Source organism: Crocodylus siamensis, chromosome 4 (assembly GCF_052110815.1).
Source record: "Crocodylus siamensis isolate JL-2025a chromosome 4, ASM5211081v1, whole genome shotgun sequence".
Lineage (NCBI taxonomy): Eukaryota > Metazoa > Chordata > Crocodylia > Crocodylidae > Crocodylus > Crocodylus siamensis.
In genome coordinates this window covers 151,992,273-152,017,230 of record NC_143398.1, presented here as the reverse complement: position 1 = coordinate 152,017,230, position 24,958 = coordinate 151,992,273, and the positions used below count along the sequence as shown (strand labels likewise).

The 24,958-nt window shown below is 49.5% G+C and overlaps 1 protein-coding gene across 6 annotated transcripts in view; it reads right to left on the bottom strand.

Annotated features, from left to right (window-relative positions):
* Positions 1-8,106: 8,106 nt before the first annotated feature.
* The window catches only part of KCNH6 (potassium voltage-gated channel subfamily H member 6), a 128,236-nt gene continuing 111,384 nt past the window's right edge, over positions 8,107-24,958 (bottom strand). For all 6 annotated transcript variants that reach the window (XM_090044165.1, XM_090044169.1, XM_090044163.1 and 3 more), the window contains 7 exons: positions 21,576-21,828; positions 17,912-18,105; positions 16,221-16,320; positions 14,863-15,150; positions 13,773-13,953; positions 11,892-12,090; positions 8,107-9,508 (listed from right to left, as the gene is read on the bottom strand). In XM_090044165.1, coding sequence (XP_089900291.1) covers positions 9,224-9,508; positions 11,892-12,090; positions 13,773-13,953; positions 14,863-15,150; positions 16,221-16,320; positions 17,912-18,105; positions 21,576-21,828 — 1,500 coding nt within the window. In that variant the 3' untranslated portion in view covers positions 8,107-9,223. The remainder of the gene's footprint in view (positions 9,509-11,891; positions 12,091-13,772; positions 13,954-14,862; positions 15,151-16,220; positions 16,321-17,911; positions 18,106-21,575; positions 21,829-24,958) is intronic.

The following is a 24,958-nucleotide window of genomic DNA, read 5'->3' as shown; positions in this document are numbered from 1 at the left end:
AGTTTCCCAACACCCAAACTGACACTTTATCAGATTTGTCATCAGGTCTGCAGCCTGAGGGATTGTAGACCTGTCTTGATAAAGATATTTCTTCCAAGTGCCAGTGAACACGACCATATCATTGAGGTGGGGTATTGCATGCTCTCAATGGGGTTGCAGAACCCTATCCATTTAGGCACTGGAAGGTGGTAGGGACACCATGGGGACCACAGGGGTGGGTCTTAAATTGATAGAGCCCCCAAGGTATTGTAAATGCAGTTAGCTCCTCTGATTCAGGAGCAAGGGGGTATGCCAATACCACTTCAGATTGAGTGTGGATATGTACTTGGCTTTTCCAAGCTGTTGTATCAATTAATTGAACCAAGGCATCCAATAGACATTAGGTTTTGATACTGCATTTAGTTTGCAGAAGTCAATGCAGAACTGGATCATTTAGTCCAGTTCAGGTACTAATGTGACTAGGCTGCACCATTTTCTCAACAAATCTTCAATCAGGCCCATGTTTAACATATTTTGTACCTCCCTCCTTACCAGTTCTCTTAATCACTCAGGTATCTAGAAGAATCTCCTTTTGGGTTGGACAACCAGGTTTTAGGAATATTCAAAGGTTAATTAAGGTGATTCTCTCTGACTTGGTTGTAAACACAACCAGAAACTTTTTCAGCAGGCCTCTAGCTTCCTTATGTTGGGATATGGATAAGTTCTCTCATAAAGTCACCTCACGGGGTGGGGGCTGAACCAGATTCCCCACACTTGTACCTACTGGGAAAAGTGGTTGCAGCACTCTATGTTTGCTAGGCCCCCAAGTTTCAAGAGGTTAGCATGGTACATCTGCAACCCATGTCATCTTCCTATGAGCTGCACTTCATAGTCCACATGCCCAATTCATCTTAGGCTTAGGACCTCTGCCACTTAGCGAGTAATTTGCTCTCTGCTGAGAGGAGCAACAGCAGGACCTGATCCCCAGGCAGATAGGCCTGGAGCTGTGGCGGGCCAGTAGGGGGCGCTCCTGCATTGAGCCGCCCACCTCCCTGCACCCGACCACCTTCCAGGCTCCGAATGCCTCCCTACGGGCGCCTTACATCTTACATCCCCCTTCCCGGAGCACACTCGCTAGCCTGGGGGTAACGTAGCTGCCACCACCCCAAGAAGGGACTCACTCTTGGCCCTGTGTCCTCAGGGAAACACAGACCTAAAGTCCTACAGGTACTCGACCCAGTACAGGCACTTGGGGCACTTCCCCAAGTCCGGGGGCAAAAAGTAAAGTCTCCCTTAGTCTGCAGACCTAAGGGGTCTCTTAGGCATAATTTAGACCCACTCCTCAATAAGTCTCCCACACCGGTCACAAAGGAGAACTTTACTGGTTACAGGGGTAGGGTGAAAATAGGGTACAAGATTAAGTAATATTCTAGAAATCCTAAAGAGCAAACAGTCTGGCTGAGGTAGCCTTTTGATCACGCATCTGAGTTACTGCCAGCTAGATATCTAATTAGATCTTGAGTAGCTTACTCACAAGCACCTTCCAAAGGCTGGTGAAGTTTCCCTTTGGAGGCAGGCGGTTTCTAGCTCATGAGTATGGGGGAGAGAGCCAGTTTCAGATGGTAAAGCTCCTCTGAGTCCCCAGCATGGCTGCTGCCCCCTCCCCCTGGGCAGTCCTAACTTATGTAGCCCCTGTGACCTCATTCACCTGGTCCAGTGGAGGCCAGCACCTGTTGGCTGTTGGCCAACCAGTTTGAAATACATCACTAGTTGCTGGGCAGACTCCAGCCCATCAGGTAGAAACCCCTCACCCAGGTAGCTGATGCCAGTCACGTAGAGAGAGGGAACAGGTTTCCCTCCTCCCTCAGGAATGCAGCCAGCTCAAGTTACCTAAAGAGATAGGCTGAGGTGTGACTCCTGCGCTGGGCCCATCTTAATCACATTGTCACAGGGCAGAGATTTTGGGGAGAAACCAAGGTGGCTTTCTGCCACAGGAGCTACACATTCTTGTTGTAGTGATTCTCTTGTGCTTGCTATGCAACTCTGAGGTCTTCCTTGGCAAAGGCCTCCCACTAGATCCAGTTGCTCCTGCAACTTCAGAACATCTTCAACAACATTCTGAAACTTTGTACCCTGTACTTGCTAGTTCCCATTCAGTAAGTCTAATGCTCCTTAAGGCTGCTTTCCACAGAGAAGTTCAAAGGGAGAGGATCCTGTAGATCACTGGGAACCTGCTTAAATCTGTGGCACAGCTTCCATAGGAAGATTACTTGGTAGTTCATTAGCAGCCAGGTTCATGTGCCATCGGGGTGCTAGCTACAAAAGAGACTGGGTCTTCACTACAGAGAGTTACCCCTCCTTGAAGATCCCCACAACACCCCATAATACCTGAGAGGAAAGGTTGTCCTCTGTTTGTATGGGCAGTGTCATTTGGGATGTTACTGGTGCTGCTCCTGTAGGCAGCGCGTGTTCCTTTGAAGGCCTTGGTACAAAGAATAACCACAGGTTCTGTTAAGTGGCAATGGTGCAAACAGATTGATTACCTACAAACCACCTACTCACATACATGCATGTCTCTAACAGGATGGGGTCCAAGGGCAGCTTTAATCTTGTCCTGCTTACCCACTTTGGCTTCTTAGTGTGTCACCCTGCTGTCTTTCCTGCCACACCTTGCTAGTAAAAATGAAGTGGGGAGGCTGCCCTCATAATTAAGTGAGCTCTGGGTGTTCTTCCGAATTCTGCTATTTTTCAGGCTTAACTTGTCTTTGGGGCTCAGTTTGGGGCTTCAACTGCGCTGCACAGTCTTTCAGTCTGCAAGGCTCCAAACCCTCTGCCCTAAGTGCCTTAAGAGCTAGTATCATGGCCTCTTGCTGCCTCCATGCCCATGTCTATGCCTCACAGAAGTTACTCTATATCAATTCAGAGGGCCTGCCCCCATCCCCCAAACACAGAACTTGGCCACTCAGGCCTCATACCTTTCTCTGGGCTTCAGCATTCCTGGCCTTGGCCATTTTACCTTGGCTGCACCCCTCAGCCCAGGTCCACTGCCCCAGCCCTTGGCTTCTGGGCCCCAGCCCTGCCTTGTTCTCCTGACCCAGGCAAGGCTGCTCTCATTGCCAGCCCCTCAGGCCCCTGACCCTTACATGGCTCTCTGTTAGGTGCCCTCAGATGTGCCTGTTGATTCCATACCACCCCCATAGCTACAATCCAGTCCTCTGGTTCTCTTCCAGGAAGCATTTACACAACCTCCCCCCACCCCCCGGGTCTCCCTGGATCCCTTCAGCTGCAGCTTCCCCAGATACCAGTGTTGTTTGGGCTCCCTCTCTTGCAGCTCAGGCTTGCAGGACCTCTACCCTCAATGGGAGTCATGGCTAAACTGACCTCTCTGACTGAGGGTTCAGGCTTTTAGTAGGCTGGGCTCCACCCCTTTTGATCACATGGCCTGCACTTTCTTCTACTTGCCGGGAGTTTCTAAACGGACCAGTACTCAGCCTGCCCTCAGGTGTTGCAGCTAAAACCACCAAGCTGCAGTCACCGCCCCCTCCATGCGGCACTTTGACTCCTAGTGGTTTTCCCTGGCTACTTGTCACTCTGCCACTGACATTTGTTCTGCATACTGGTGGTAAGACACAGGCACAACTAGTCTATAGTATCCCCTAGGCTTAGTGCAAAGTTCCAAGGATGTCCAATCTTTCTCTTACAATACATAGTGATCAAAACAACTCTGTCTATATCTGACATTGACTTAATAAACAACAACGTTTTTACCAGACCACCTTAATACTCATAGTTTCTGTCATTATTACCTGGAGTACTGGCTTGGGCTTTGTCATCCCTTAGAGTCATCCAGTTGTGGGGCCTACACTTTCCAAAGGATGTGCACAGTTTGGAAAGAGTCCAGCACAGAGCAACAAAAATAATGAGGGGCCTCAGAGGAAAGACTTATGAAGAAATGCTGAAAGAACTAGGGTCATGTAGTCTGGAGAAGAGAAGACTGAGGGGGAGATTTGATAACAGTCTTCAAACACCTGAAGTGTGATTACAAAGGATGGAAATGTATTTTTCTCTGTAACTGTAGGGAACAAGACTAGAAGCAATGGCTGCAAGCTGCAGCAGAGGAAATTTAGGTTGGAGATTAGGGGGAACTATCTGATTATGAGGGTGGTCATAAGACCATGAGAAATTTCCATGAGAAATTCTGGTATCTCCATTTCTGCAAGTTTTCAAGAGCAAGTTAGACAGGCATTTGGCTGGGATGGCTTAGTCAGGAATGATCCTGCCTTAAGCACTAGATGACCTAGTGAGTAGGGCTGTGCGAAGCTTCAGGTGGTGATTCAATTCAGAGGAGATTCGGCCCGATTCAGTGGCCAAATCTCCGAATCCGAATCAAATCAGGGGACCAATTTAAAGGTCCAAATTGATTCAAAGCTCTCTGAATCTTTGGCAAAGATTTGGAGAGCTTGAATGATTTGGGCAGTCCCTGGTGGCTGCAGCAGCCACTCTGAGCTGGTAAGTACTAGGGGGCTGGAGAGGAGGGGAGGGAAATGGAAGAATTCTGGTGTATATTTGCCACCTGTAAAGTGCTTTGGGGAAGGGCAGAATAGAGAATATAGAACACAGCTAGTATTGTCCAGGTCCATCAGGTCTCCCATACACTGCACACATTCCCTTTATTTAGTGATGTCTGGGCTGGCTCATCTCAGGCGGCTAAATGGGGAAACTTCAGATTTCAAAGTATGAGCTTCCTCTGAATGAGGAAGAAAAACTCAATTTATTTGTATGGAAGACACCACAAATTAATTGACTTCTGGATGAGGTCTAGTCTCTAAGGGATGACAAAGCCCAAGCCAGGGTTAACATGGTCTGCACTGTCAGCATGGCCCAGACACCTGGAATAATATTAGACATTGCTTTGGGTTCAGACTGTCGTATGATGACCAGGGATCCTGGTTTTCTCCGATTTAAAAAAAAAATCCACAGTTTTTGGTTAGAAAAAAGTAACCCCAAATCCACATTTTTCCACGATTTAAATGAAACATCACTATACACACACACACACGTATATGTGGTGTTTCATTTAAATCATGGAAAAATGTGGATCCAGGGTTACTTTTTTAATCCAAAAATTGGGCATTTTTTTTACATCAGAGAAAACCAGGATCCCTGATGATGACTCATTGTGAGTGCAGCTGTCCCATACATTTGCCTTGGAAGTATCCAGCCTTTAAATCCACTTGCCAAAAGAAAGAAAACCATATTTCACAGCTAAGCCTTTGGGAGGTGAGTGGTATTGACTTCTCTATATTACTGTTGTGCATTTTAAAGTCTCTTCCCAGTACTGCTCCCCATTGTTAGATACAACAGTTTGCTATGGGGCTTTATTTGTTTACAACACATTGAACATTGTGGTCTCAGGGCCACCTGTGTAGCAGTAAGAGTTGAGCCTTTGGAGGAGTGGGGGAGTTTGGGCAGAGCTTTTGGGGTCCTTGGTACTATCCCAAAGCATCCCATGCATGGCTTTCTTCTGAGGAATCTGTTCTCCCACTGGAGTTCCAGGCCCGGAATTGTAGCGGAGGCTAACTTTGTATAATTTTTTAACTGCTAGGGCCAGTGTCGCAAGCTATGACATTGAGCTGCAAGTGCTGAGCAGGGCTGCCAGCCACAAAGGGAGGAGTTGGGAACCTAATTCTTTTCACCCTTTGTAGGTCTGCTCCAGCTTCTTCACTGAAATTTCCAGTGCCTACAAATGTCCAGAGGCAAAGAATGATTCCCCCCTTGCCTGGGTATCTCTAGTAACTGGCAGGGTTTATTGCTCTGCTTCCCCAAGGGCTGGTTTGCAGCAGAAGCAGCTTTGGAAGAATGATCTAGAGCAGCAGAAAGCAGCTGGTCCCTGCACTAGGACTTGGTCAACACCACCATCCTAGAGTACAGAAACCAAAGCGTGAGACAGGATTTCAGTGGTCTGGGACAGTGATGACTTGACCCCCAGATATGACACACCTTTGCTGGGGTACCAATGCTCCAGACAAACATATCCAACAAAGTAGCAATGACCAACACACACTGGGGGCTCCTCTTCAGCATCACACCCTCTCCTGAGCAGGCAGTGTGGCTTCCCCCATCTCATGGAAAGATACCCCATTAGCCCAAGAACACACGCAAATCAACTTCCACCCAGCTCAGGCACAAACTTTTTAATCTCCTTTCTGGTTTGTGCTTTTCCAGTGCCAGCTCCCAGGGCTGTTTTCTCAATCTCACACCTTCCTCTAGAGCATGTCTGCAGCTTTCCAGCATCCATCCAGCCCTTCCAGAGCTAAGTCACTCCCTCTCAGCTGTTGTGAGCTGCTGCCTGCACTTACACCCTTTTTAAGTGCAACATGGCAGGGTAATTGGGTTTTGCAAGCCTCCAGCCCTCTTTCCAGAAGGGTGGTCATTGGGACTCCAGCTGATCATCTGTGAGGAAAAGAGATTTCATAGATTTCATAGACATCAGGGCTGGAAGGGACCTTGGGAGATCATCGAGTCCAGCCCCCTGCCCAAAGGGCAGGAAGTCAGCTGGGGTCATAGGATCCCAGCAAGATAAGCATCCAATTTACTCTTGAAGGTGTTCAATGTAGGCGCTTGAACCACCTCCGCTGGCAGACTGTTCCAGACCTTGGGGGCTCGGACAGTAAAGAAATTCTTCCTTATGTCCAGCCTGAAACGGTCTTGCAGGAGTTTGTGACCGTTCGACCTAGTCATCCCTTGGGGCGCTCTGGTGAACAAACGTTCCCCCAGATCCTGGTGGTCACCCCTGATAAACTTATAGGTGGCCATCAGATCACCCCTGAGCCTACGCTTTTCCAGGCCAAAGAGTCCCACGTCTCTCAGCCTATCATCGTAAGATCTGTTTTCCTGACCTCTGATCATGCGTGTGGCTCTTCTCTGGACTCTCTCAAGCTTCTTCACATCCTTTTTGAATTGTGGAGCCCAAAACTGGATGCAGTACTCCAGCTGCGGCCTCACCAAGGCTGAGTACAAGGGGAGAATGACGTCCCAGGATTTGCTCGAGAAGCATCTATGGATGCAAGCCAGCGTTTTGGTCGCTTTATTAGCTGCAGCATTGCATTGCAGGCTCATGTTCATCTTGTGGTCAATGATGACCCCCAAGTCTCTTTCTTCTGTAGTGCTATCCAATGTAGCACTGCCGAGCCTATAAGGAAGCTGCAGGTTTTTCCTCCCAACGTGGAGAACCTTGCATTTTTTGGTGTTAGACACCATCAGGTTCTCATCTGCCCATTTGCTGAGCTTGTCCAGGTCAGCCTGGATCACCCGCCTATCTTCTGGCGTGGATGCTTTGCCCCAAAGTTTGGTGTCATCGGCGAACTTGGCCAGTCCAAGATGTGACAGATGAAGATGGTCCTATATTCTCTTAAAGGGCCAGCCAGCCCACAATGGCTCCCAAGGCTTGTTTACTGGTGTTGTCACCAGAGCAAGGGAGGAGCAAGCAGCTCAGGTACCTCTGCTGCAGGAAGAGGTGGTTTCATGTCCTCCCAGGGATCATGACTGTACCCTATGTAGTGTTGTTTGTGTGGGTTGTGCACAGACACAGCATTCAAACACATTAATGGTGATTGTTTTGCCTGTTTATTTGAAGCAGAACATTGTTATTCAGATCTAAAGTCACAGCAGTTTAGCTCCACTGTACTGGCAGTCCAAATACTTGTGTTGGTTCAACTCTCAATTCTACTGCTTAGAAAGTCCCCTCTCCCCCTTTTAAAATGGCTTAGTTCTCCATCTGGCCACAGCCCTTGTGTTGGATTATTCTGGGTGTGCAGGTATGTCTTTGTGACAAAGCTTTGGCTAATAGGGTTCTTAAGAGATGGCAAGATCCAGCCGTGTTCTGATTTTGCTGGGAGGGACTGCATCAGTGAAAGTCCACAGGCTGTATCCTGTGGGAGCTGCATACTGCATGCTCCACTAGCCCTAGCATACCCAATGATGGTGGTTTTCATAGTAGAAAATAAAACATCTCTGGGTCCTTGTAGATTAAGGCCAGGATGTGGAGTGACACCAGCCATGGAGGAGACTTGGGGCACTGCTTACAGCTTCCACTTCCTCCCTGAACAAATACAACCATGCTCCACATTAGGTGCCAAAAACATCTTTATTAGCAAAGTGTATGCTAAAACTCCAGAGAAAGAAATGCTCACAGTTTTGCTACTCTCACAGGGAGCTCAGTACATTATTTCAGCAGGCAGCCTAGGACCATTATAGCATCTAACCAAGTGGCAGGGTGGCTGGGGCAGTCAGGCACCCTCCTACAGGGAGCTACAGGGACTCCTCAGGGAAAGCATCTATCAAATCTGTATCAAAAGAGGCTTTTTTGAAGGAAGGGCCAAAAATGTGCCTGGGGGCTGGTTTCCTCATCTGCTTTCCAGGATTGTGCTTACGAGTTTTGTGCTTTCCACCCAAGCCAGGGAACAGTTGGGTTCATCTGGAAAGGGGCCAGGGATGTGTGAAAGTTGGATGCAGGCTGGAGGAAGCATTTTTGGGCCAGCTTCTAGGTCCATCAGCTTTGCTGCAGGAGCCTGCACTCAGGAGCTTGCACTGAGGCAACATGGAGAGATGATGACCACCATCTCCCTGTTCTTTAATGTTAGTCAGGTGGGATGAGAACTGCCCCTCCATACCTTGGACTTTGAGCCTTTAACTCCTCCCAATATGCCATTGTCAGTTCCCCACTTCTCCCCTCCATAGAGTACCTTCTCTACTGCTATGGTATCACCAAAGGCCCCATTGCACTAGGCATGGTATAAATACAAAGGCAGGTATGGCCCCTGCTCAGGAGAACTGATGGCAGGGTGTCCTCTTGGTGGACAGCCAAGGATTTGCCTTCCTATCCTTGTGGCCTAGTCTGGTTCTGTCAACAGGATTTGTACCAATGTCAGGGAATGCCTTGGCAAGGAAGAGAAAGTGGGTACCTACTGACCCAACCAGCCCAGCAGCTTTTTATGAATGAGCTGCTTTGCGTTCACTCTATGATGCGCAGTTGAAATCTACTCTACATAAACTGCTGGAGAATGATGGTCTTTGAAGCCACCCGTTTTATACTCTCTTCCTCATGGCAGAAGACCGTTACAAATTGTTCTCCTGAGCCAATAACTGGGTCCTCCACCTCTCACCCCCATGGTCAAAATCAATATCTGCTACATGAGTTCTTAGTTGAGGTTCCTTTATGTCTCTTTATGTTCCTTACATGTCTCTAACTTCCAGGGAGCAGGGGGTCAGAGAGGTGTCTCTGAATGTCCAGGTGTTCAGAAGATGCCTCAAGATACTCAGGGAGCGAAGGGAAACGGATGCTCTGGTAAAGTCCTGGAGTACTTGGTGCCCTCTGGTGGGGCTCTGGGATGGGGAGGGTGGGAGAATGGTGTTCCTGCTCAGAGTTGATGGTCATGGTTTCGTCGGATGCCACAGTCAGGTGTATCCCACTTGACAAGGAGTCCCTGGATTTCAAGTGAAACTTTTCTATCTCTGTATAGCTTGGGCTCTGGGGAAGGAAGATGAACAAAAGGAGAAATGAGGCTTGTTATTATGAAATTAAAGGAAGGCTTCCAGGGTCTTGTGGCTGGAAGGAGGTGTAAGGCCCACAGAGAGGTTGCATGCTGTTGTTCCATTCGTATCACCAGGGTCAAAGAGAATAAGCCTCTTGCCTTTTCACAGGAACACCTTAGAATAGAGGAAGCCTCCCCTGTGACAGGAAGGAGGAGGCTGGTGTTTCAGAGTCCTTACAGAGGGGCCTAGTGGGTCAGTCATATGGCCTGAGTGACATATGGCACCCAGGGGTGGACTGACTCAGCAGTCACAGCAGCATGGCTTCACCAGTGGCCCCCGCACAGGCAGGGCCACTGCTTTCCTCAGGCCATGACAGGGCAGATGATTCATGTGTGGAGCTCACAAGGGCCCCCCTTGTTAGTTTTTGCTGTAGCCCCCAGGAAGTGGCATGGATGTCAGTAGGTTTTCTCATTCTAGAAAATCAACTGGCCTGAGTCCCTTGGGTGCTGAACCACCTCAGGCCCCAGGTTGCTGGATCAGAAGGGATGATGTGATAGAAGGGATGATTTGAGATAGGATGGGCTTTGAGGTGGCCATGGGCTGACTGGCAGGGCCCAGACTGTCAGAGGAGAGGAGAAGCAGATATACAGGGGTCCCAAAAAGGAGCAATGGATGTGGGGAGGCAGTAGCCTTCTCAGCCAGCTCCTCCTTGCACTGCATGGAGAAAGCAGAAGAGGGGCTTCTCATTGTTCTCCTCATTGGTCATTTAGAGAAGAGGGTGTGAGGTCTGCTCCAGCCCAGCACCTCTGTCCCAAAGGGGAAGGAGGAGAAGATCATGCTTGAAAGCCAAGTCTCCATCCTTTCCACTGTGTTACTATTGCAATGACTGGGTAGCAGGTCTGTGCAATATTTTGGCAGCTGTTTCATTTTGGAGGTGTTTCGGGCTGTTTCAGTGCCCAAAACACCAAATCTGAATCAACACAGCAGGCTCTGAAACAGCTCCAAAATGAATCAGAAGGCTCCAAAATGTTTTGGAAATGTTTCAGAGAATTTTGGAGTTTTGAAGCCAGGCTTGCAGGGAAACAAAAACTAAGAAGAGGAAGGGGAAGGACTGCTCTGATATTGACATCTAGCTCCTGGTTCAATTCCCCAGCTCTCTGATTGCTTCCCTCAGCTCTTCCCAGGGGGTGCAGGCCCCCAATCTGCATGTAGAGTTTCAGCAGGCTGCCACTGCAGGCTGGGACCAATGGCAGCCACTGGGTGCAGCCCATGCTGAGAAGACTGTGGTGCTGCTGCTGACCTTAGCCTGCAGTGGCAGCCTGCTGGAAACCCGCATGCAGACTGGGGGCCTGCGCCCCCCAGGAAGAGTTGGGGGAATGATCAGAGAGCTGAGGAATTGAACCAGGGGTTGGGGAATTGAACTTAGAGCTGGTGAATCCCTGCTGTACAACCTGGCTCCACAGGGAGCAAAGATCTGTGCCGGAGTCTCCTCCCTGCCACTGCCCGCCCCATGCACCCCCAGATCTCTGCTCCCTGTGGAGCCAGGTTGCATAGCAGGGACCAGCACTGCCTTGCTGTGTGACCTGGCTCCACAGGGAGCAGAGATCCGTGCCGGGGTATCCTTGCCACTGCTGCCCACCCCACGCAGCCCCACGTCACCAGGGCAGCATGGGATAAGCAGTGATGGCAGGAAGACCCCGGTGTGGATCTCTGCTTCCTGCAGAGCTGAGTTTTGCGGCAGGGACCAGCAGGCTTGCTCACCGCTCTGTGCTGCTTCCCTGCCCCACAACCCAGTGTGACAGGGATCAGAGATCTGTGTGGGGGTCTCTTCACCTGCATGGAGGGCAGCAGCCCTCCCCCGCCACCCCTGGACAAACCACCCATGGCTCTATTCTGCTTCCCACTGGGGCCCTGCAGCCCCCAGCCTGAAGCCCCATCCAGCTGGGTAGGGCTGTGTGAAGCTTCCCTTGCAGTCTGTTTGAAACAGATTCAGAGGAGATTTGGCCAAAATGAAACAGGACAGTGATCCGAAACTCCGAAACGAATCACTGTCCTCCGAAACATCCGATTCCGAAACCAAATCAATACACAGCCATTTCGCACAGCCCTACCAGGTAGGGGGCAGAGCGGCTCTTTTGTGGCCTGATGATCCAAATGTTGGCTGGGAGAGGAGACCTTTCCCACCTCCATGGAAACAGACTTGTCTTCTCTAGGGCTCCTGGGCTTTGCTTGGGAATGGGTGGGCTTCAAGAAGAAATATGATCAGGACATGCTGGGGCTGGATTTGCTTAGCTGAGTGAGGTGCTGAGACAGGTCAAAGTGCTCACTTCCCAATGTGACAGGTCAAAGTGCTCACTTCCCAATGTGTGGCTGTTTACCTGCCCAGGAGCAGTCAGGTCCTCTTCCTGAAGTGGTGTGCATGGTGAAGCAGGCTCCATGCCCCTGGGAACAATACCATACATGGCTAGATTATGGGAGGATGGTGAGATGGGACTATAGGCAGGTGGCACTTGGGACAGCTGGCGCTGCAGCATCTGGAGGATTATATTAATGTCTGAAGACATCCTGGATTCCAACCTGTGGGACAGAGCAGACCAGCATGAGCATGCATTAGCATGGGGCCAACTTCTAGAATAAGTGGGGTTAGCAGTTTCCTTCTGGCAGCCCCAGGGAAGCGGAGAGCATCTGAACTCAGCTGGGAAAAATTGTCATGAAGTTTGGAAGCAGGACCACAGATCACACTGGACTGTACTCATGGCAGGGCAGACAAAACCTCTGCAGAGGCACCCCTGGCTCCATGAGATGGAATTAGGATGCCTTAGGTCACAGGACACCATGGAGATGCTTGTGTAGCTTTTTTCCTATCAGAACCACCCTGATGAAATGTCAGAAGACCTTGGCAGGCGACCACAGGCAGGTTGCAGGGATTCGTTAATGTAGAGGCAACGTGACTGTGCAAGGATTGAAGTGGGACGGGGCAAGCAAAGTGTCCTCACTTGCGCTTTGATTTCCCAAAGCTGTTTTAGCTCCTCCTCCCTTGGGTAGGTACTAGATGGCTGCATCATTAAGACTGGGATGCTGTTACCACCCTGCAGACTTCACAGAGTGCAGAAGCTAAATCTTTCCCCATCCAGCTTGGGTAAGGTGCTTCTCCCCTTCCCTGCTAAGATATTCTTTATATAGATCCAGGAAAGCCTGGTCTTGTATGTGTTAGTGCTCACGAAGGAGCTGTCAGAAGGGAGGTGAAACCTCCTGCTCCAGTCTTGAACTGTCAGGGTTTTGGAAGAGGCCTTTAGGGAGCAGAGTGTTTATCTGCCATGGGATGCTTTCCAGCTTCCTCCAAAGTATTTGGCTCTGACCACAGGCAGACAGGATGCTGGATACAGGGCCTCTGGTGTGACCCACAACAACAGTTCCCCTGTTCTAAGGATTTATGTCATCATTTCTACTGCAGCTGCATATGGAGGCTCCAACTGAAATCAGACCCCATAATGACCTGAACTAAGAAGCTGACCTGATTATCAATGGAGGCACCAGGGGGCACTCTACTCCAAGTGTTGCACTTAACGTTAGTAAAAAGACACATGAAAAACTGAGGGCCAATCATTCCTGGGCCTAAAGCTGGGCTCCCTACTTCTGGATCTGGGCACAAAGATTGAAGCATCTCAGTTTCTAGAGGTTCTGAGCATGCACAGCTTCCTGTGAAGTGAAGGGGCTCTGCTGAAAACCAGGTCACCCTGCTATGTGTTCAAACCTGGCTGCAACGGTTCATCCTTGGGACTGCACTTTAGTTGGGGACTGGCTTGGGCCAAGGCCAACCAGATCACAGCTCTTCAGATAAGTGAACTGTAGCATTTATCCGTGGGGAGGGTCTGGTTCCTCATCCTGTGTAATTAAATCAGTCTGGTTCTTGCTGAGGAATTATGAATGCAGCTGTTGCTGACAATAATTGCAGCAGGGGGATGAGATGGTTTAATAGCAGCTAAGTTTGGGGAGCTGCAAGTCCTTGGCCTGCAGGGGGTTGTGTTAGATAATCCCCAAGGTCCCTCTGCTTCTACATTTCTTTCATGAGCATGGGACTGCAATGACCAAAAGAGCCAGCAGGGGGCACCTGTGCTGCATTGCAGAATTTCTAGGGAGCTGCACTTGCAGCAGGTTGGGAAAGTCTTGCAGGAGACAGATCCCTGCGTGCAACCAGAGTAGTGTGCCCGACAGAGGGCTGTAGAAACCCAGGTTCGGAGCCCTGGGCCAGTACTTACCTGCTGATCTGGGCTTGCAGGAGCTCCAGCCTGGACTCAATCTGGCCTGGCCGGTAGTCAATGTGCAGAGGAAGGTCCTGGGAATTGTGGACCAAGGACAAGTGTTGCAAGGGTTCTGGGTGGAGGTTTGGGTTTCTGTCCTCCCAGAAGGTGAACATACTGGGGATGTCCAAGGGGGTGGCTGGAGAGAGAGGAGAATCCTCAGCTGTGCTCAGGCAAAACAGATATATCCTCCCAGGGCTCCCATTCTGCTCCCCTAATGTGCTCACCCTCCTGCAGGCCCCTCCCCGTCTTCCATCACACTGATGGGCCCCTGCCCAGGCTGAAGCTGCTGTACACACACCAGCAGAGCATGATGCCTGCCAGCAAGAGGGCACACATTGACTCCAGAGCCCTGTGGATAGCAGAAGTGCCCACCAGCTGTGGTTCCAGGTGCTTCGAGCAGCCCATTGTGATGCAGAACCAGCATTACCAGGAGCAGGCAAAACCCTATGTGTACAAAGGGAGGAGGAGCACATGTGCTGCCAGGTGGGGACACTGCACCAACATAAGATTTCTATCCTATTTGCAGGAAGCAGGCAGACTCATTGTGGCAATTTAGCTGGACCCCATCCAGACTCAAGGGAAGAAGGGGGTGGTCTTCTGGGGATGAGTGAACTAGGACCATATTCAGGGCAGTTCTGCAGGAGACCCTAGGAAACCCTTGTTGTCAGGGACCCCTTAAGTTGAAGATGAAGTGATGCTGCTATTACTAGGGACCTGGATGCCAGGGAGGGGAGAGCTGGGCTTTGCAAAGAGAGGGCAAGTTTCATCAGAAGCAGGGCTGTTCCTCCCACAAGGCCTGACTCAATTCCATCTTCTGGAGGGCAGAAATTCTCCTTCAGCTTCCCGGCACCACACTACCTCCTCCCAGGCCTTCTCCTGAGCCACAGACACTGCCTAGCCCCCAAGGGGCTGAGAAACAGAGTCCATGGGCTTTTCAGCCCCTCTAGCTCTGTGCACAGAGCCTTGATAACTGGGGCCTTGATAGCTGCCAGTCGTAAACCCCATGAGTTTCACCCATGTCCCCAGAGGCTGTGGGCCCTGGTACCTGCGTAAGATTGGGTGCCATCTGCTGACTGCCTGCTGATGTCAGTGCCCCCGTTGTTGGTGGTGACGAAGCTGAGCACAGGCGGGACAAAATCATCCTTCTCAGAGGCGAGGAAGGGCTCAGCTTTGGTGGGACTGGCAGGTTTGGCTTCATCATCACTGGTCTGGGAGCAGGGGGTAGTGCTGCTGCCCAGGTCATCCCACTGCTCCTTGCTGAGGGTGTCCTTGGTGTTGGTGAGCTCAGAGTAGGTGTGATACTGCTCCACATCTGAGATGCCAGCATCAGCATCTGTGGGTGAGGGGAGGAGAAGGGGAAGGACAGGTCATCATGGTCCTGTCTTGGGCCCCATGGCCATCACAATGCTGAACAGCATGATGGTCCACAAAAGAAACTTGTGGAGCTCTTCATGGGGATTGGGACAAAAGGGATGGTGGGCACCTGCCCAGGTTTGTGTGGAATCAGGTGGCACTTAGTGTTGCCTTGTGGAGGGAGGACAGGATAGTTTAGCTAGTGCTTAGCTCCACTTCATGGGGAGGAGAACATATGGGCCAGCTGGCATCAGTTCACATGGGAGGGCCCAACATGGGTAGGTCACTGCTCTGCTCCACCTCTTAGGATGAGGCCTGGGTCCTACTAGAACTGCAGCAGATAAAAAGCTGGTCAGGCCTCTCCCAGGCACAAGGTTTCCCTGCCCCCCCCAGGGCACCAGAGCACTCAGCTGATCAGACCCAATCCTGGCAGGGGTGAAGTGCAGGTTTCCCCCCTCCATCCCACACTGGCTCTGGAGCCTTTCATGTGTCTGACCCCAGATTTTCCTAACTCAGCCCTGGCCCAGCTGAGAACTGTGCATCCTGTCACAGCTGGTACGACAGAGCTTGGGGAGGGAGCCAAGGAGAGCAAGAACATGAGGGAAAGAGGGAGGAAAGGCTGGTGACAGCAGGGGTGGCTTGGGCAGAGACTGATGTCCCACTGCAATCTGTAGGGTGGCCATCATAAAGGACAGTTGGTTGTCCTCTGTCCTCTATTGATACAAAACTGGATGCCTTTATGTCCTCTATTTTTCTCTTGAAGAGAGAAATAGAGGACATAAAGGCATCCGGTTTTGTGTCAATACAGGACAGAAGACAGAGTAGCAGAAAACCTGAATGTCCTCTATGATGGTCACCCTACCACCCTAACAGACAAAAGAAATGTCCTTTGAGGGCAGGAGATGCCTTTGAGGGCAGGACCTTCTACATGAAGCCCAGTCACGGCATGACTAACAGTTGAAGTGAAGACATGGGATAGGGGTAGAGGAACACAGCGTGGGCCAGGCTGATATCCTGGGGAAGACAGGGAACAGTGATGCCAGGACTTACCAGTCTTATTGGGTTTGCAGAGGGAGTGTCTGCGCCGGCGCACACGGCGGTAGTTGCAGTCGTACTCCTCACTGAGTGGTGAGCGGGGAATGCTATCTGCCTGAGGAAGAAGAGAGTTTGGTAACAGAAGGGGACTGGGGTTTATCCCAGCTGAGCCTCAGCCCATTCCTCATCCTGAGTGCAGGGTGGACTAAGGGTGTCTCTCTTCAGGGCCTCCTCTGTGGGAAGATAACTGCCTCAATTCCCTTCCCCAGCCAGAGGCTTTGGCCCCAGGGACTATATATTGACACCACAGCAGGCTACGTCCCAAGGAAACCTGGGACTTCGGCTGGACAGTCTTGAGGCTGAAATAAGTTCAGATTCATGAGAGACCTCAGCAGTTTCAGATCACTTAGGTGAAGGCAGTGGACAAAGATCTCTCTCTCACAAACCAGCTGGCAGGTTTCTCTGATTATTTAGAGTGTTGCCTGATTATTCATAAAACATGGTTTTTTTTTTATTCTTTGAGTAAGCTTGTTTGTGATTAGCTGAAGACACCAGAATATCCTTTCTCAACCATTTTATAGACCGAGTAGTTGCTTGAAGTTAACAGGACTAAAGTATGTGGCTAAATGTGGACTGTTGTACTGGGTTTGGACCACTGTCAGGACATCTGCATGAAGACATCCTGCCATAGTATCATGTCAGTGTAATGACTTTGTCATGGCAATGCCATCTAAAAGTGAGGATATCTTCAATCACCATGCTGTATCAATGTGACACAAATCAAATCAGTCCAAAGTAGTTGTTGTGATGACATCAAAATAACATGATACCCCATAAGCATGCTTTCATGCTACCACACAAATCACTGTCCCATCAGTATGTGATAGTGTGACCAGTATAAAACAAACAGGTGGAAGCTATGTCATCCTGTTAAACCACAGAGTGAAAAACTGTCCTTCAATGATGACAGCAGCAGCGTGCCAAAATATTTTGAGTTGTCATTATGTCATGATGATGCAATGTCACATCACAGCAAAACATCACGAGAAACATGTCACATCAGAATACTAAGTCTTGCTGCTGACACAGGATCACATTTCAGCAAGACAACATAGTACTCTACCATGCCATAATACTGATCTGCTCCAGTGCCAATAACAGCAAAATGTCTTGGCTGGATGATTCATGCTATGCCACTGTCATGTCTCCAACACTTTGGCCCATCACCACCTTGTGTGACAGCAAGACCACCTTGCTACCACAGCACTGAAGCATGAAGACCTTGCAGCAGGTGGAAATCAATTTGAGGGCATTTTAAGGGTGTTGGGAAAGCTGCAGAACTGCAGCAGGGCCTTGGCTGCATGACCTGTAGATTTTCACAAAAATCTTCCCTTTGCAAGCACCTGTGTGCTGGGCTCTCATGATACTCTGACCCCTCTGAGGAATGCAGAGGTCTTTTGAAAAGCAGGCTTACTGACTTGGGATCTGAGTGGCTGCAACATGAAAAAGCTTTTCAAAGACACAGCCTGTGGTGCTTAGCAAATATGCAAAAAACTTGAGTGGAAAATGTACACAGCTTCTCATTTGGAGCCACCCAGTGTCATTCCCTTCAAGGTCACTCAAGTCCCGTGGCTGCTCTCCTTCCAATGGTTGGAGGTGATGTGCAGGGGCAGCCTTAGCCCTCCATGCCTGTGTCTGATACTCACATCTCTCAGGTTGAAAGTTATCTCTAAGTTGCTCCAGAAATTGTCCGAAAAGGCAGGGTACATGTCCAGGACTTCCAGGAGGTCCTCCCGCTGGATTTTATGCAAATCGCAGTAGGTCAGTGCCCGCACATCTGCGTTGGATTTCCCAGGCCGGGCATAGAGGCTGATGGGCTCTCCAAAGATGTCGTTCTTCCCTGTGCAATGGAGAGGGGATTATTAGACTGTAGAGCAAATGACCAGTCTAAGCCTATAGGGCTTTTGGGCTTCACAGAAAGTGTTCTGAAGTCCTGTCTCACTCAACAAGAGGACTGTTGAGTGAGACTGTGTCCCCAGTTGTGTCCTCACTTTCCTTGGCTCTTTGCACACCTCTATATCCCTGCTCCTGATTGTTTCACTCCTCCCACTCATACATTGTGATGTGTCCCATACATTTGGAACAGCTGACCCTTTTATAGAGCTCCCCCCAAGGTCCCTGTAAGTTCTCGGTGGTGAGAGTATATGTCCACACTGCTGGTTCTGGCAGCAGAGACATACCTGAGCTGGCTTTAACCTAGCTGCTCCAGTGCCAATAACAGCATAGCCATTGTAGCAGAAAGATCATTATAGTCTAACCACCCAAGTAACCACCCAGCTCTTGGGTGGGTTTTGCAGCTCACAATAAGCTCCATGCTACTGCAACTGCATTGCTGCCAGCCATCAAGCTAGCAAGTTTACAGCTAGCACAAAATTGTATTTACATGAGTGGCAGCAACTGCAGTACAGCTATGCCCTAATGCTGAACATGTCCTTCTCTAGGTGTAGAGTGCTGTAATGCTCCCATATTCTTTGCAAGTCACCACCAGTGATGCATAACCCTTCAAACATTGTGTGGGTCTATAACAGGGAGCCAGGGCTCCCAGTACTTTAAGACAGCAGCAGCCACAGGGCTGTCTTCATGTGGGGAAAGACTACTCACTATGGGCTGGCTGCAGGGGAACAGGCAGCCAGGGACACATAAGCTTTGAGCACCTATTGCTAGGGCAGCCAGAGTGGCAATCATAAACTGCCCATTAGAATTAAGGAGGGAAAGCTGTGCCAGGGTTAGAGGTAGGGGTTGACTGATAAAGATTTTCTTGGCCAGTAGTGATAGCCAATTATAACCAGCCATATTGGCCAATACCAATCCGATAACCGATATTTAATAATAAAGCTTGTTGAACGAGCTTTAGTTCAAGTGCCCCCACTGCCATTTCTAAGCATGGGGATGCTGATACAGGAGACATGGCAACACTTTGATCAGAGTGGCTCTAATTAAAGTGCTGTCCCCCCACTCCCAGAGGCTCCCCACTGGGGGAAGGACCTTGCTGCACACAGCAGGAGGGAGCGGCTGCCCCAGCCCCTGCCAGGCTCTGCCCCTGACCCCCTGGGGCTCAGGTTGAGTCATGCTGGGCTGGGCTGGGCCAGGCCAGGCAGCTCCACCCGCCCCTCCCCACCCCACCCCACCCCACCCCAGTCACATCTCCAGCATTTGGCACCTTTTACAGCGCCTGCCCTGGCCCCAGCCTGCAGTCTGTGCCATGCCATGCCAGCGCCTGGGACACTGTGGCAGCTGCTCCGTTCCAGCCCAGACTGGCTTCCCGGTGAAGGTCTAGGGGTATATTTGGGGTCATTCCAGCTTGTTGGAGGGAACCTAGGCATCAGGGGCCCTGTCATAATTAAATTATCAGAGAACATTATCGGCTACATCAGCCAAAGGAAGCTGATAGCTGATAATGTTAATTTTCCTTTTATTGGTGCCAGTCTGGTACACAACCGATATATCAGTGCACCTCTAGTTAGAGAATCACCTGATCTGAGGGGGCCACTCTGATGAGCTTAAAAGCCAGCACCTGGAGAGAAGAAGGAGAGGGCGGGGAGCAACCAGGTGACTGCGGTCTCAGCAGGGAAGAGCTGCCTGAGAGACCCAAGTATTGGTTTAACCTTGAGCAGGAGGGAAAGTTTTATTCAGTGGTTGCTTGCCTTTTGTGTTCAAGTTATACTGGCAAATTGGGTGTGGCTAAAAGGGAGGATGAGGATGCCATAGCGGGGGTGCCTGAGGGTGCACCGAGGTTTAAGCCACAGGGTGCCTGAGAGGCAAGCAATTGAGCCCTGCCAGGGGCAGAGGCTCCAGTCAGTGGAGTGCCTGAGGGGCATGGGAGTATTTGAGTCCTGCCAGGGCTTGGCACAAGTCAGGCAGGTGGAAGTCAAGGAGGCACAAGCTCGAGTTAGGCAAAGCAATATAGTGATGGCTTGAAGCTGGGAGTGCAAAGGCCAGAGCCAGAGAGGGGAAAACCCAGAGCCAGGGACCCAGAGTTTGAGGGGTGGAACCAGGGCTGGATCCCATAAGCTGAGACCCAGTGCAGTGGGCCTAGGCTAAGGGAGCCCAGCTAGAGAAAAGGGGTGGAGGACAGGAAGACCAAGGCCTCAATAAAGGCTTGGAGGCCTGAGAAGGCCTGACATTGTATAGGGGGCGAGCTGCCCATTTGCAGTAACTAATTAACCAGTAACGCCTGCAAAGCTTGGGCATAGCTGTAGGGGCAGAAGGAGGCCACAAGTAGCCCTTAAGGCAACCGGTGTCCTGGAGCATGGATGGCGGCCAGGAGGGCCTCACATAATATCTGACGGAGAGGATAGGGACTGGCTGGATCCAGGAGGGATCCCAATGGTTGCAGAATAGCACTCTGGGACCCTGGGGCAGCCTCCCTTTTTAGAATCAACTAGTTCCATCAAAGCATGGCAGGTGAGAGAAAAAGAGGGCACTCCAGGAGCCAGAGTGGGGCAGGAGCCACCAGGGGGTGTAATAGTCACCCCTGGGGTCCAAACATATCATAGGGTCATTTCAGATTGGCAATGGAGAGTCCCTCTCATGGCTGCTGACCCTAGCCCAGAACTGTAGCAGACTGGTGATGACACTAGCCTAGATGCTACAGGTCCAGAGAGAAACACAGGGTCTGCCTGTGCCCAACAGCCTCTCTAAAGATGCCCCTCTGTATGTGTTACCTGCATCCTGACATTCTCCTCCCAGTGTGATGAGGCATCCATCAAATGCATGCACTCCTCCCAGTTCTCAGAACCTCTAGTCTAGGATCTGGAAAGCCAAGGCTATGAGGAGAAAGGAGATATCTGGTGCTGCTTGCCTCAGTCAGGGATCAGCCTTCTCTCATGATTCCAGTGCCTTTTCCCTGGCCTGACCCCACAGTGGTGGGGCAGCACTCTGGGAGCAACCAGGGGATAAAGAACTATCAGACACTAACCATCACCAGCCTATGCCTGGAGGGCTTTAAATTGGGATTAAGCTGGGCCTGTGATGATTCCTATTTGATCTGAGCCAGTTCATCCATGCCTAGGCACAGCTGGGCAGGACTAAGGCTAAAAAGAGCATGAATCCATCCAGCTCCGGGGTCCTTCCCAGTCCTGATAGATGATTGTCCCCAACACCAGATGCAAGCAGAAGCCCTAAACTGAAGAATGGAAGCCAAACCACATATCTGTCTTCCCAAGGAAGGATTTGGCTCTCATCCTAACAGGTGAGAATTTGGCTAAGCTGGAAAATGGTGTGATTCTCTCCTCTCTTCCCAAAACATCTATTCTCCTTTCCTCAGATTTGCATTCCCCTGCCCCTGCCCAGAAGGAAGGATTCTTCTACCTAAGATGGCCACCACAATGTCTTCCCTGAGGATCTCAATGGAGCCGCGGGAGATAAAGTAAAGGGTGGTGAGGACATCTCCATAATGCACAAGAGTGTCCCCTGGAGGTGCATGGGTTGTCTTGAACTTCATGGCCAGGGCACGGAGGCAGCCCTTGCTGGCCCCCCGGAAAGCTTTGCAGTTTTGGAGGAGGGTGCGGTTCAGGTGGAGACAAATGTCAGCTTGTAGGCAGTCAGGGAAGCCTTTCAGCACCTGTATGAGGAGAAGGAGGTCATGATTACAAAACAAGCTCAGGGGAAGGGACCTACCACCAGTCTGATAGGCAGAGACAGGTGGTCTGGCCAGATGGCTGTTATGATGAAACAGGAGTTCAGTCCACAGCTGTAGAGTGTTGTCTGGAGAAGAGCTAAGGTTGCTTAGAGACAATCTGTTACCTATTACTTTCCTCATACAATTCAGGTATTTAAAAACCAGGAAAGGTTAGTTCATGACACCTTAAATCTCACACCACTCACAAGACAAACACCTACCCATCAAGCTTAAAAAAATGTACTCCAAGAAAATCACCTCAACCCTAACCTCTTTGCAACCTCAGAGTATAAGCACAACACAAAAATCTTGTGCGAAGCAATTACCATATCATTATTGGCAGAAGCTTACCTTAAACAGCCTTCAAGTGACTTTGTCTTGCATCATCTCTCTCCCACTCACCCCTTTGCTAGGATGACCATAGAAATCTCAACAGTTGGGCAATGATGTCCTGAAACCTCTTCCCATCATGGCGACCAGTATTGTTTCCTTGCTTCTACCTGTATTAACTTGGGCATGGATCTCTTGGCACATCTTCAGATGGCAAGTGCTTTGGAGAAAGGGACTGTCTTTTCATTTTGTGTTTGTACTATGCCTGGCACAACGGTTCTCCACTGAGACTCCTACTTGTTATTGGAATTACCAATCAATAACAACTCTAATTCTGCATGTGCCCATTGGCAACACATTCATCCTCTTGAATGCTATTCTACGTAGCTATACTTAATCATACCATAAATTGGTAATGAGCTATTTGTCTTAACAAAACTCTATCTGCATTAATTTCCAGAAGCAGCAAGAATGAGTCATTCATAATATACTATGGTCAATTGATACAGACACTAATGGAAAATATTTCCCATTTAACAGGATCTCTTAACAGCAAAGAAAGATGCTGAAAACAAGGTAAAAATAGCAACGTAAAGAAAGCTTCCAATGACTTCTGGAGCAGGTGGAGGGTGTAGTGATGAAACGTACACTCTTTTGCTCAGTGTAAGAATAGCGTGATATTCTGCTAGTCAGCAGGGTAAGATGTTCTGATGCATTTGAGCTGTGTATACAAGGGGAAGGGTCACCATAGGGCAGTCATGCAACAGGGTCAGAAGCTGCTTCTAAGGGGGAAGAGTTCAACTATGATGGAGTGAGGGCCTGGGAATGGGGCAGAGAGTGAACAGTGCCTTCCCTCCTGTCCCTGGCTCCAGTAGGTCCTTATAATCAGTGAGACTGTAAGATTCTGCCTACTTCACCTCAGCCAGAGGGCACAGTGTAAATGGAGAAGCTTCTCCTACCACCCAGCAGTTGTACAGACCCTGATAGCTGCAAATTCCTGGTTTACTCACTGGCTAAGTAGGAACAAAACATGGCTAAGAGGTAGGAACTTCCAGTTTTGTCCTTCGCTATGGTGTTCAAAGGGTTTGTCCACCTCCCTACTGTGTCATGTCTGGAAGTGACACCCTGAAGCATGCCCCACCAACTTGCTCATGCTTAGCATGCACCGGGTTTTGGAAACATGGCAGACCAGACCTAAGCACATGCCAGTTAGAATACCAGAGTTCAGTGCTCCCTTAAGATAGTAAGTACATCACTTCATTTCTAGGTTTTGGCATGCTCAGAGTGAGAGAGAGCAGGTGGGGCATTTTTCACAGCAGAGCTCCTAGCTGTAACATGGACCCACTGTACACTTGCCGTAACCTAGTATATGACCTCTCTGCTTCAGTTTCCCCATATCTTTAAAAGAGAGATGGTGATATTGGCCTCAGGCAAGGTGGTTGATTAGTTGGTATTTGGAGTGCAGCTTGAAAACATAAGAATAAGTTTAAGAGACCAGAGCCTAATCACTATGTTTGGGAAGCCCAGAGATGGGGCTTGGGTCGGCTCAGTATCATGAAAAAGTCCAGGAAGACAATGTGGATCAGGACCAGACTATTTATAATGCTGGGGGTGTTTGTACTTGGCCTTCTGAATAGGGCTTATCTCTAACTGTTCATGCAGATGTCCAATCTGAGCTGTGTTCGGCAGTAATATCACAGAGCCGTGAATGCTTTGTACACAGGCTTCTCCTTTACACTATCCAAAGTAACAGACGTCAGACTTAGGCTCCTACATCCATAAAAGTCAGCAAAATTTGAAGACAAGGACTGGGTTAGCCCAAACAAAAAGGTCTGCTGATACCACTCAAGGACTGTGTTTTGATCATGGATGGTAAACAAGAGAATGGAAATTAAAATTAACCATCTCAAACTGGTGTTGAAAATTAGGTCCAAGTGATAAACAAAAAGTGAGGGAGATAAAGTATTCTACTCCTCATTCTTTGGAGTCCTTCACAGGGGTGATGGGGACAGTGGGCTGAGGGCAGGTGGAAGGGCTCCTGGCAGGCCTGGCTTACAATGCAAGACTGAATCTAAAGTAAAGTTCAAGGTCCCCTAGCTCCAAACCACTGACTTTTGGTGGTTTGTTACAGTCGCAAGGAATCACACAGAATACTAATATTCCTTTTAAGAACATCGCTGTGCAAATGTATGTTAATAAATTAACTGAAGGTTTTTAATCGATTAATTTGCAAATGAAATAAAATACAAGCTAGTGTTATTGAAAACATCTCAAGGTATTGAAGGGATAATTTCAATTTTACTGAAACAAAACTTCTTGGGCTTTCTTGCAGCAAAATCATCAGTCAGTGATGGACATCAAGCCATTGTGATATTTCATACTCAGTTGAGAGATAATTTAAACCTTTAAGTTATTCTTGGATCATGTTTGATCTCAGGCAATTCTTTATCAGTTTCACCTTGGAAAAACTGCATCCAGAGCTTGCAAAGAGTGCCATAGTCCAAAAAATGGTAATTGCTACAAAGATCTTTGCTGAACAGCTTGACTGAAATTAAGGGCTGCAGCAGCTCTGGTAGTGGCATGGTTACATTGTCCTTAGTTCAGTTTTTGATTTACAGGAGCTGAATGTATCTTGGCAAGCAAAATCGAATGAGAAAGCAGGGACCTATGCAGAGCAAAGGAGGTTTTTTTGCCCCCTCACCCCTTTCCTGGGTGCTAGTGTCAGTTTACTGTCCCAGCCACT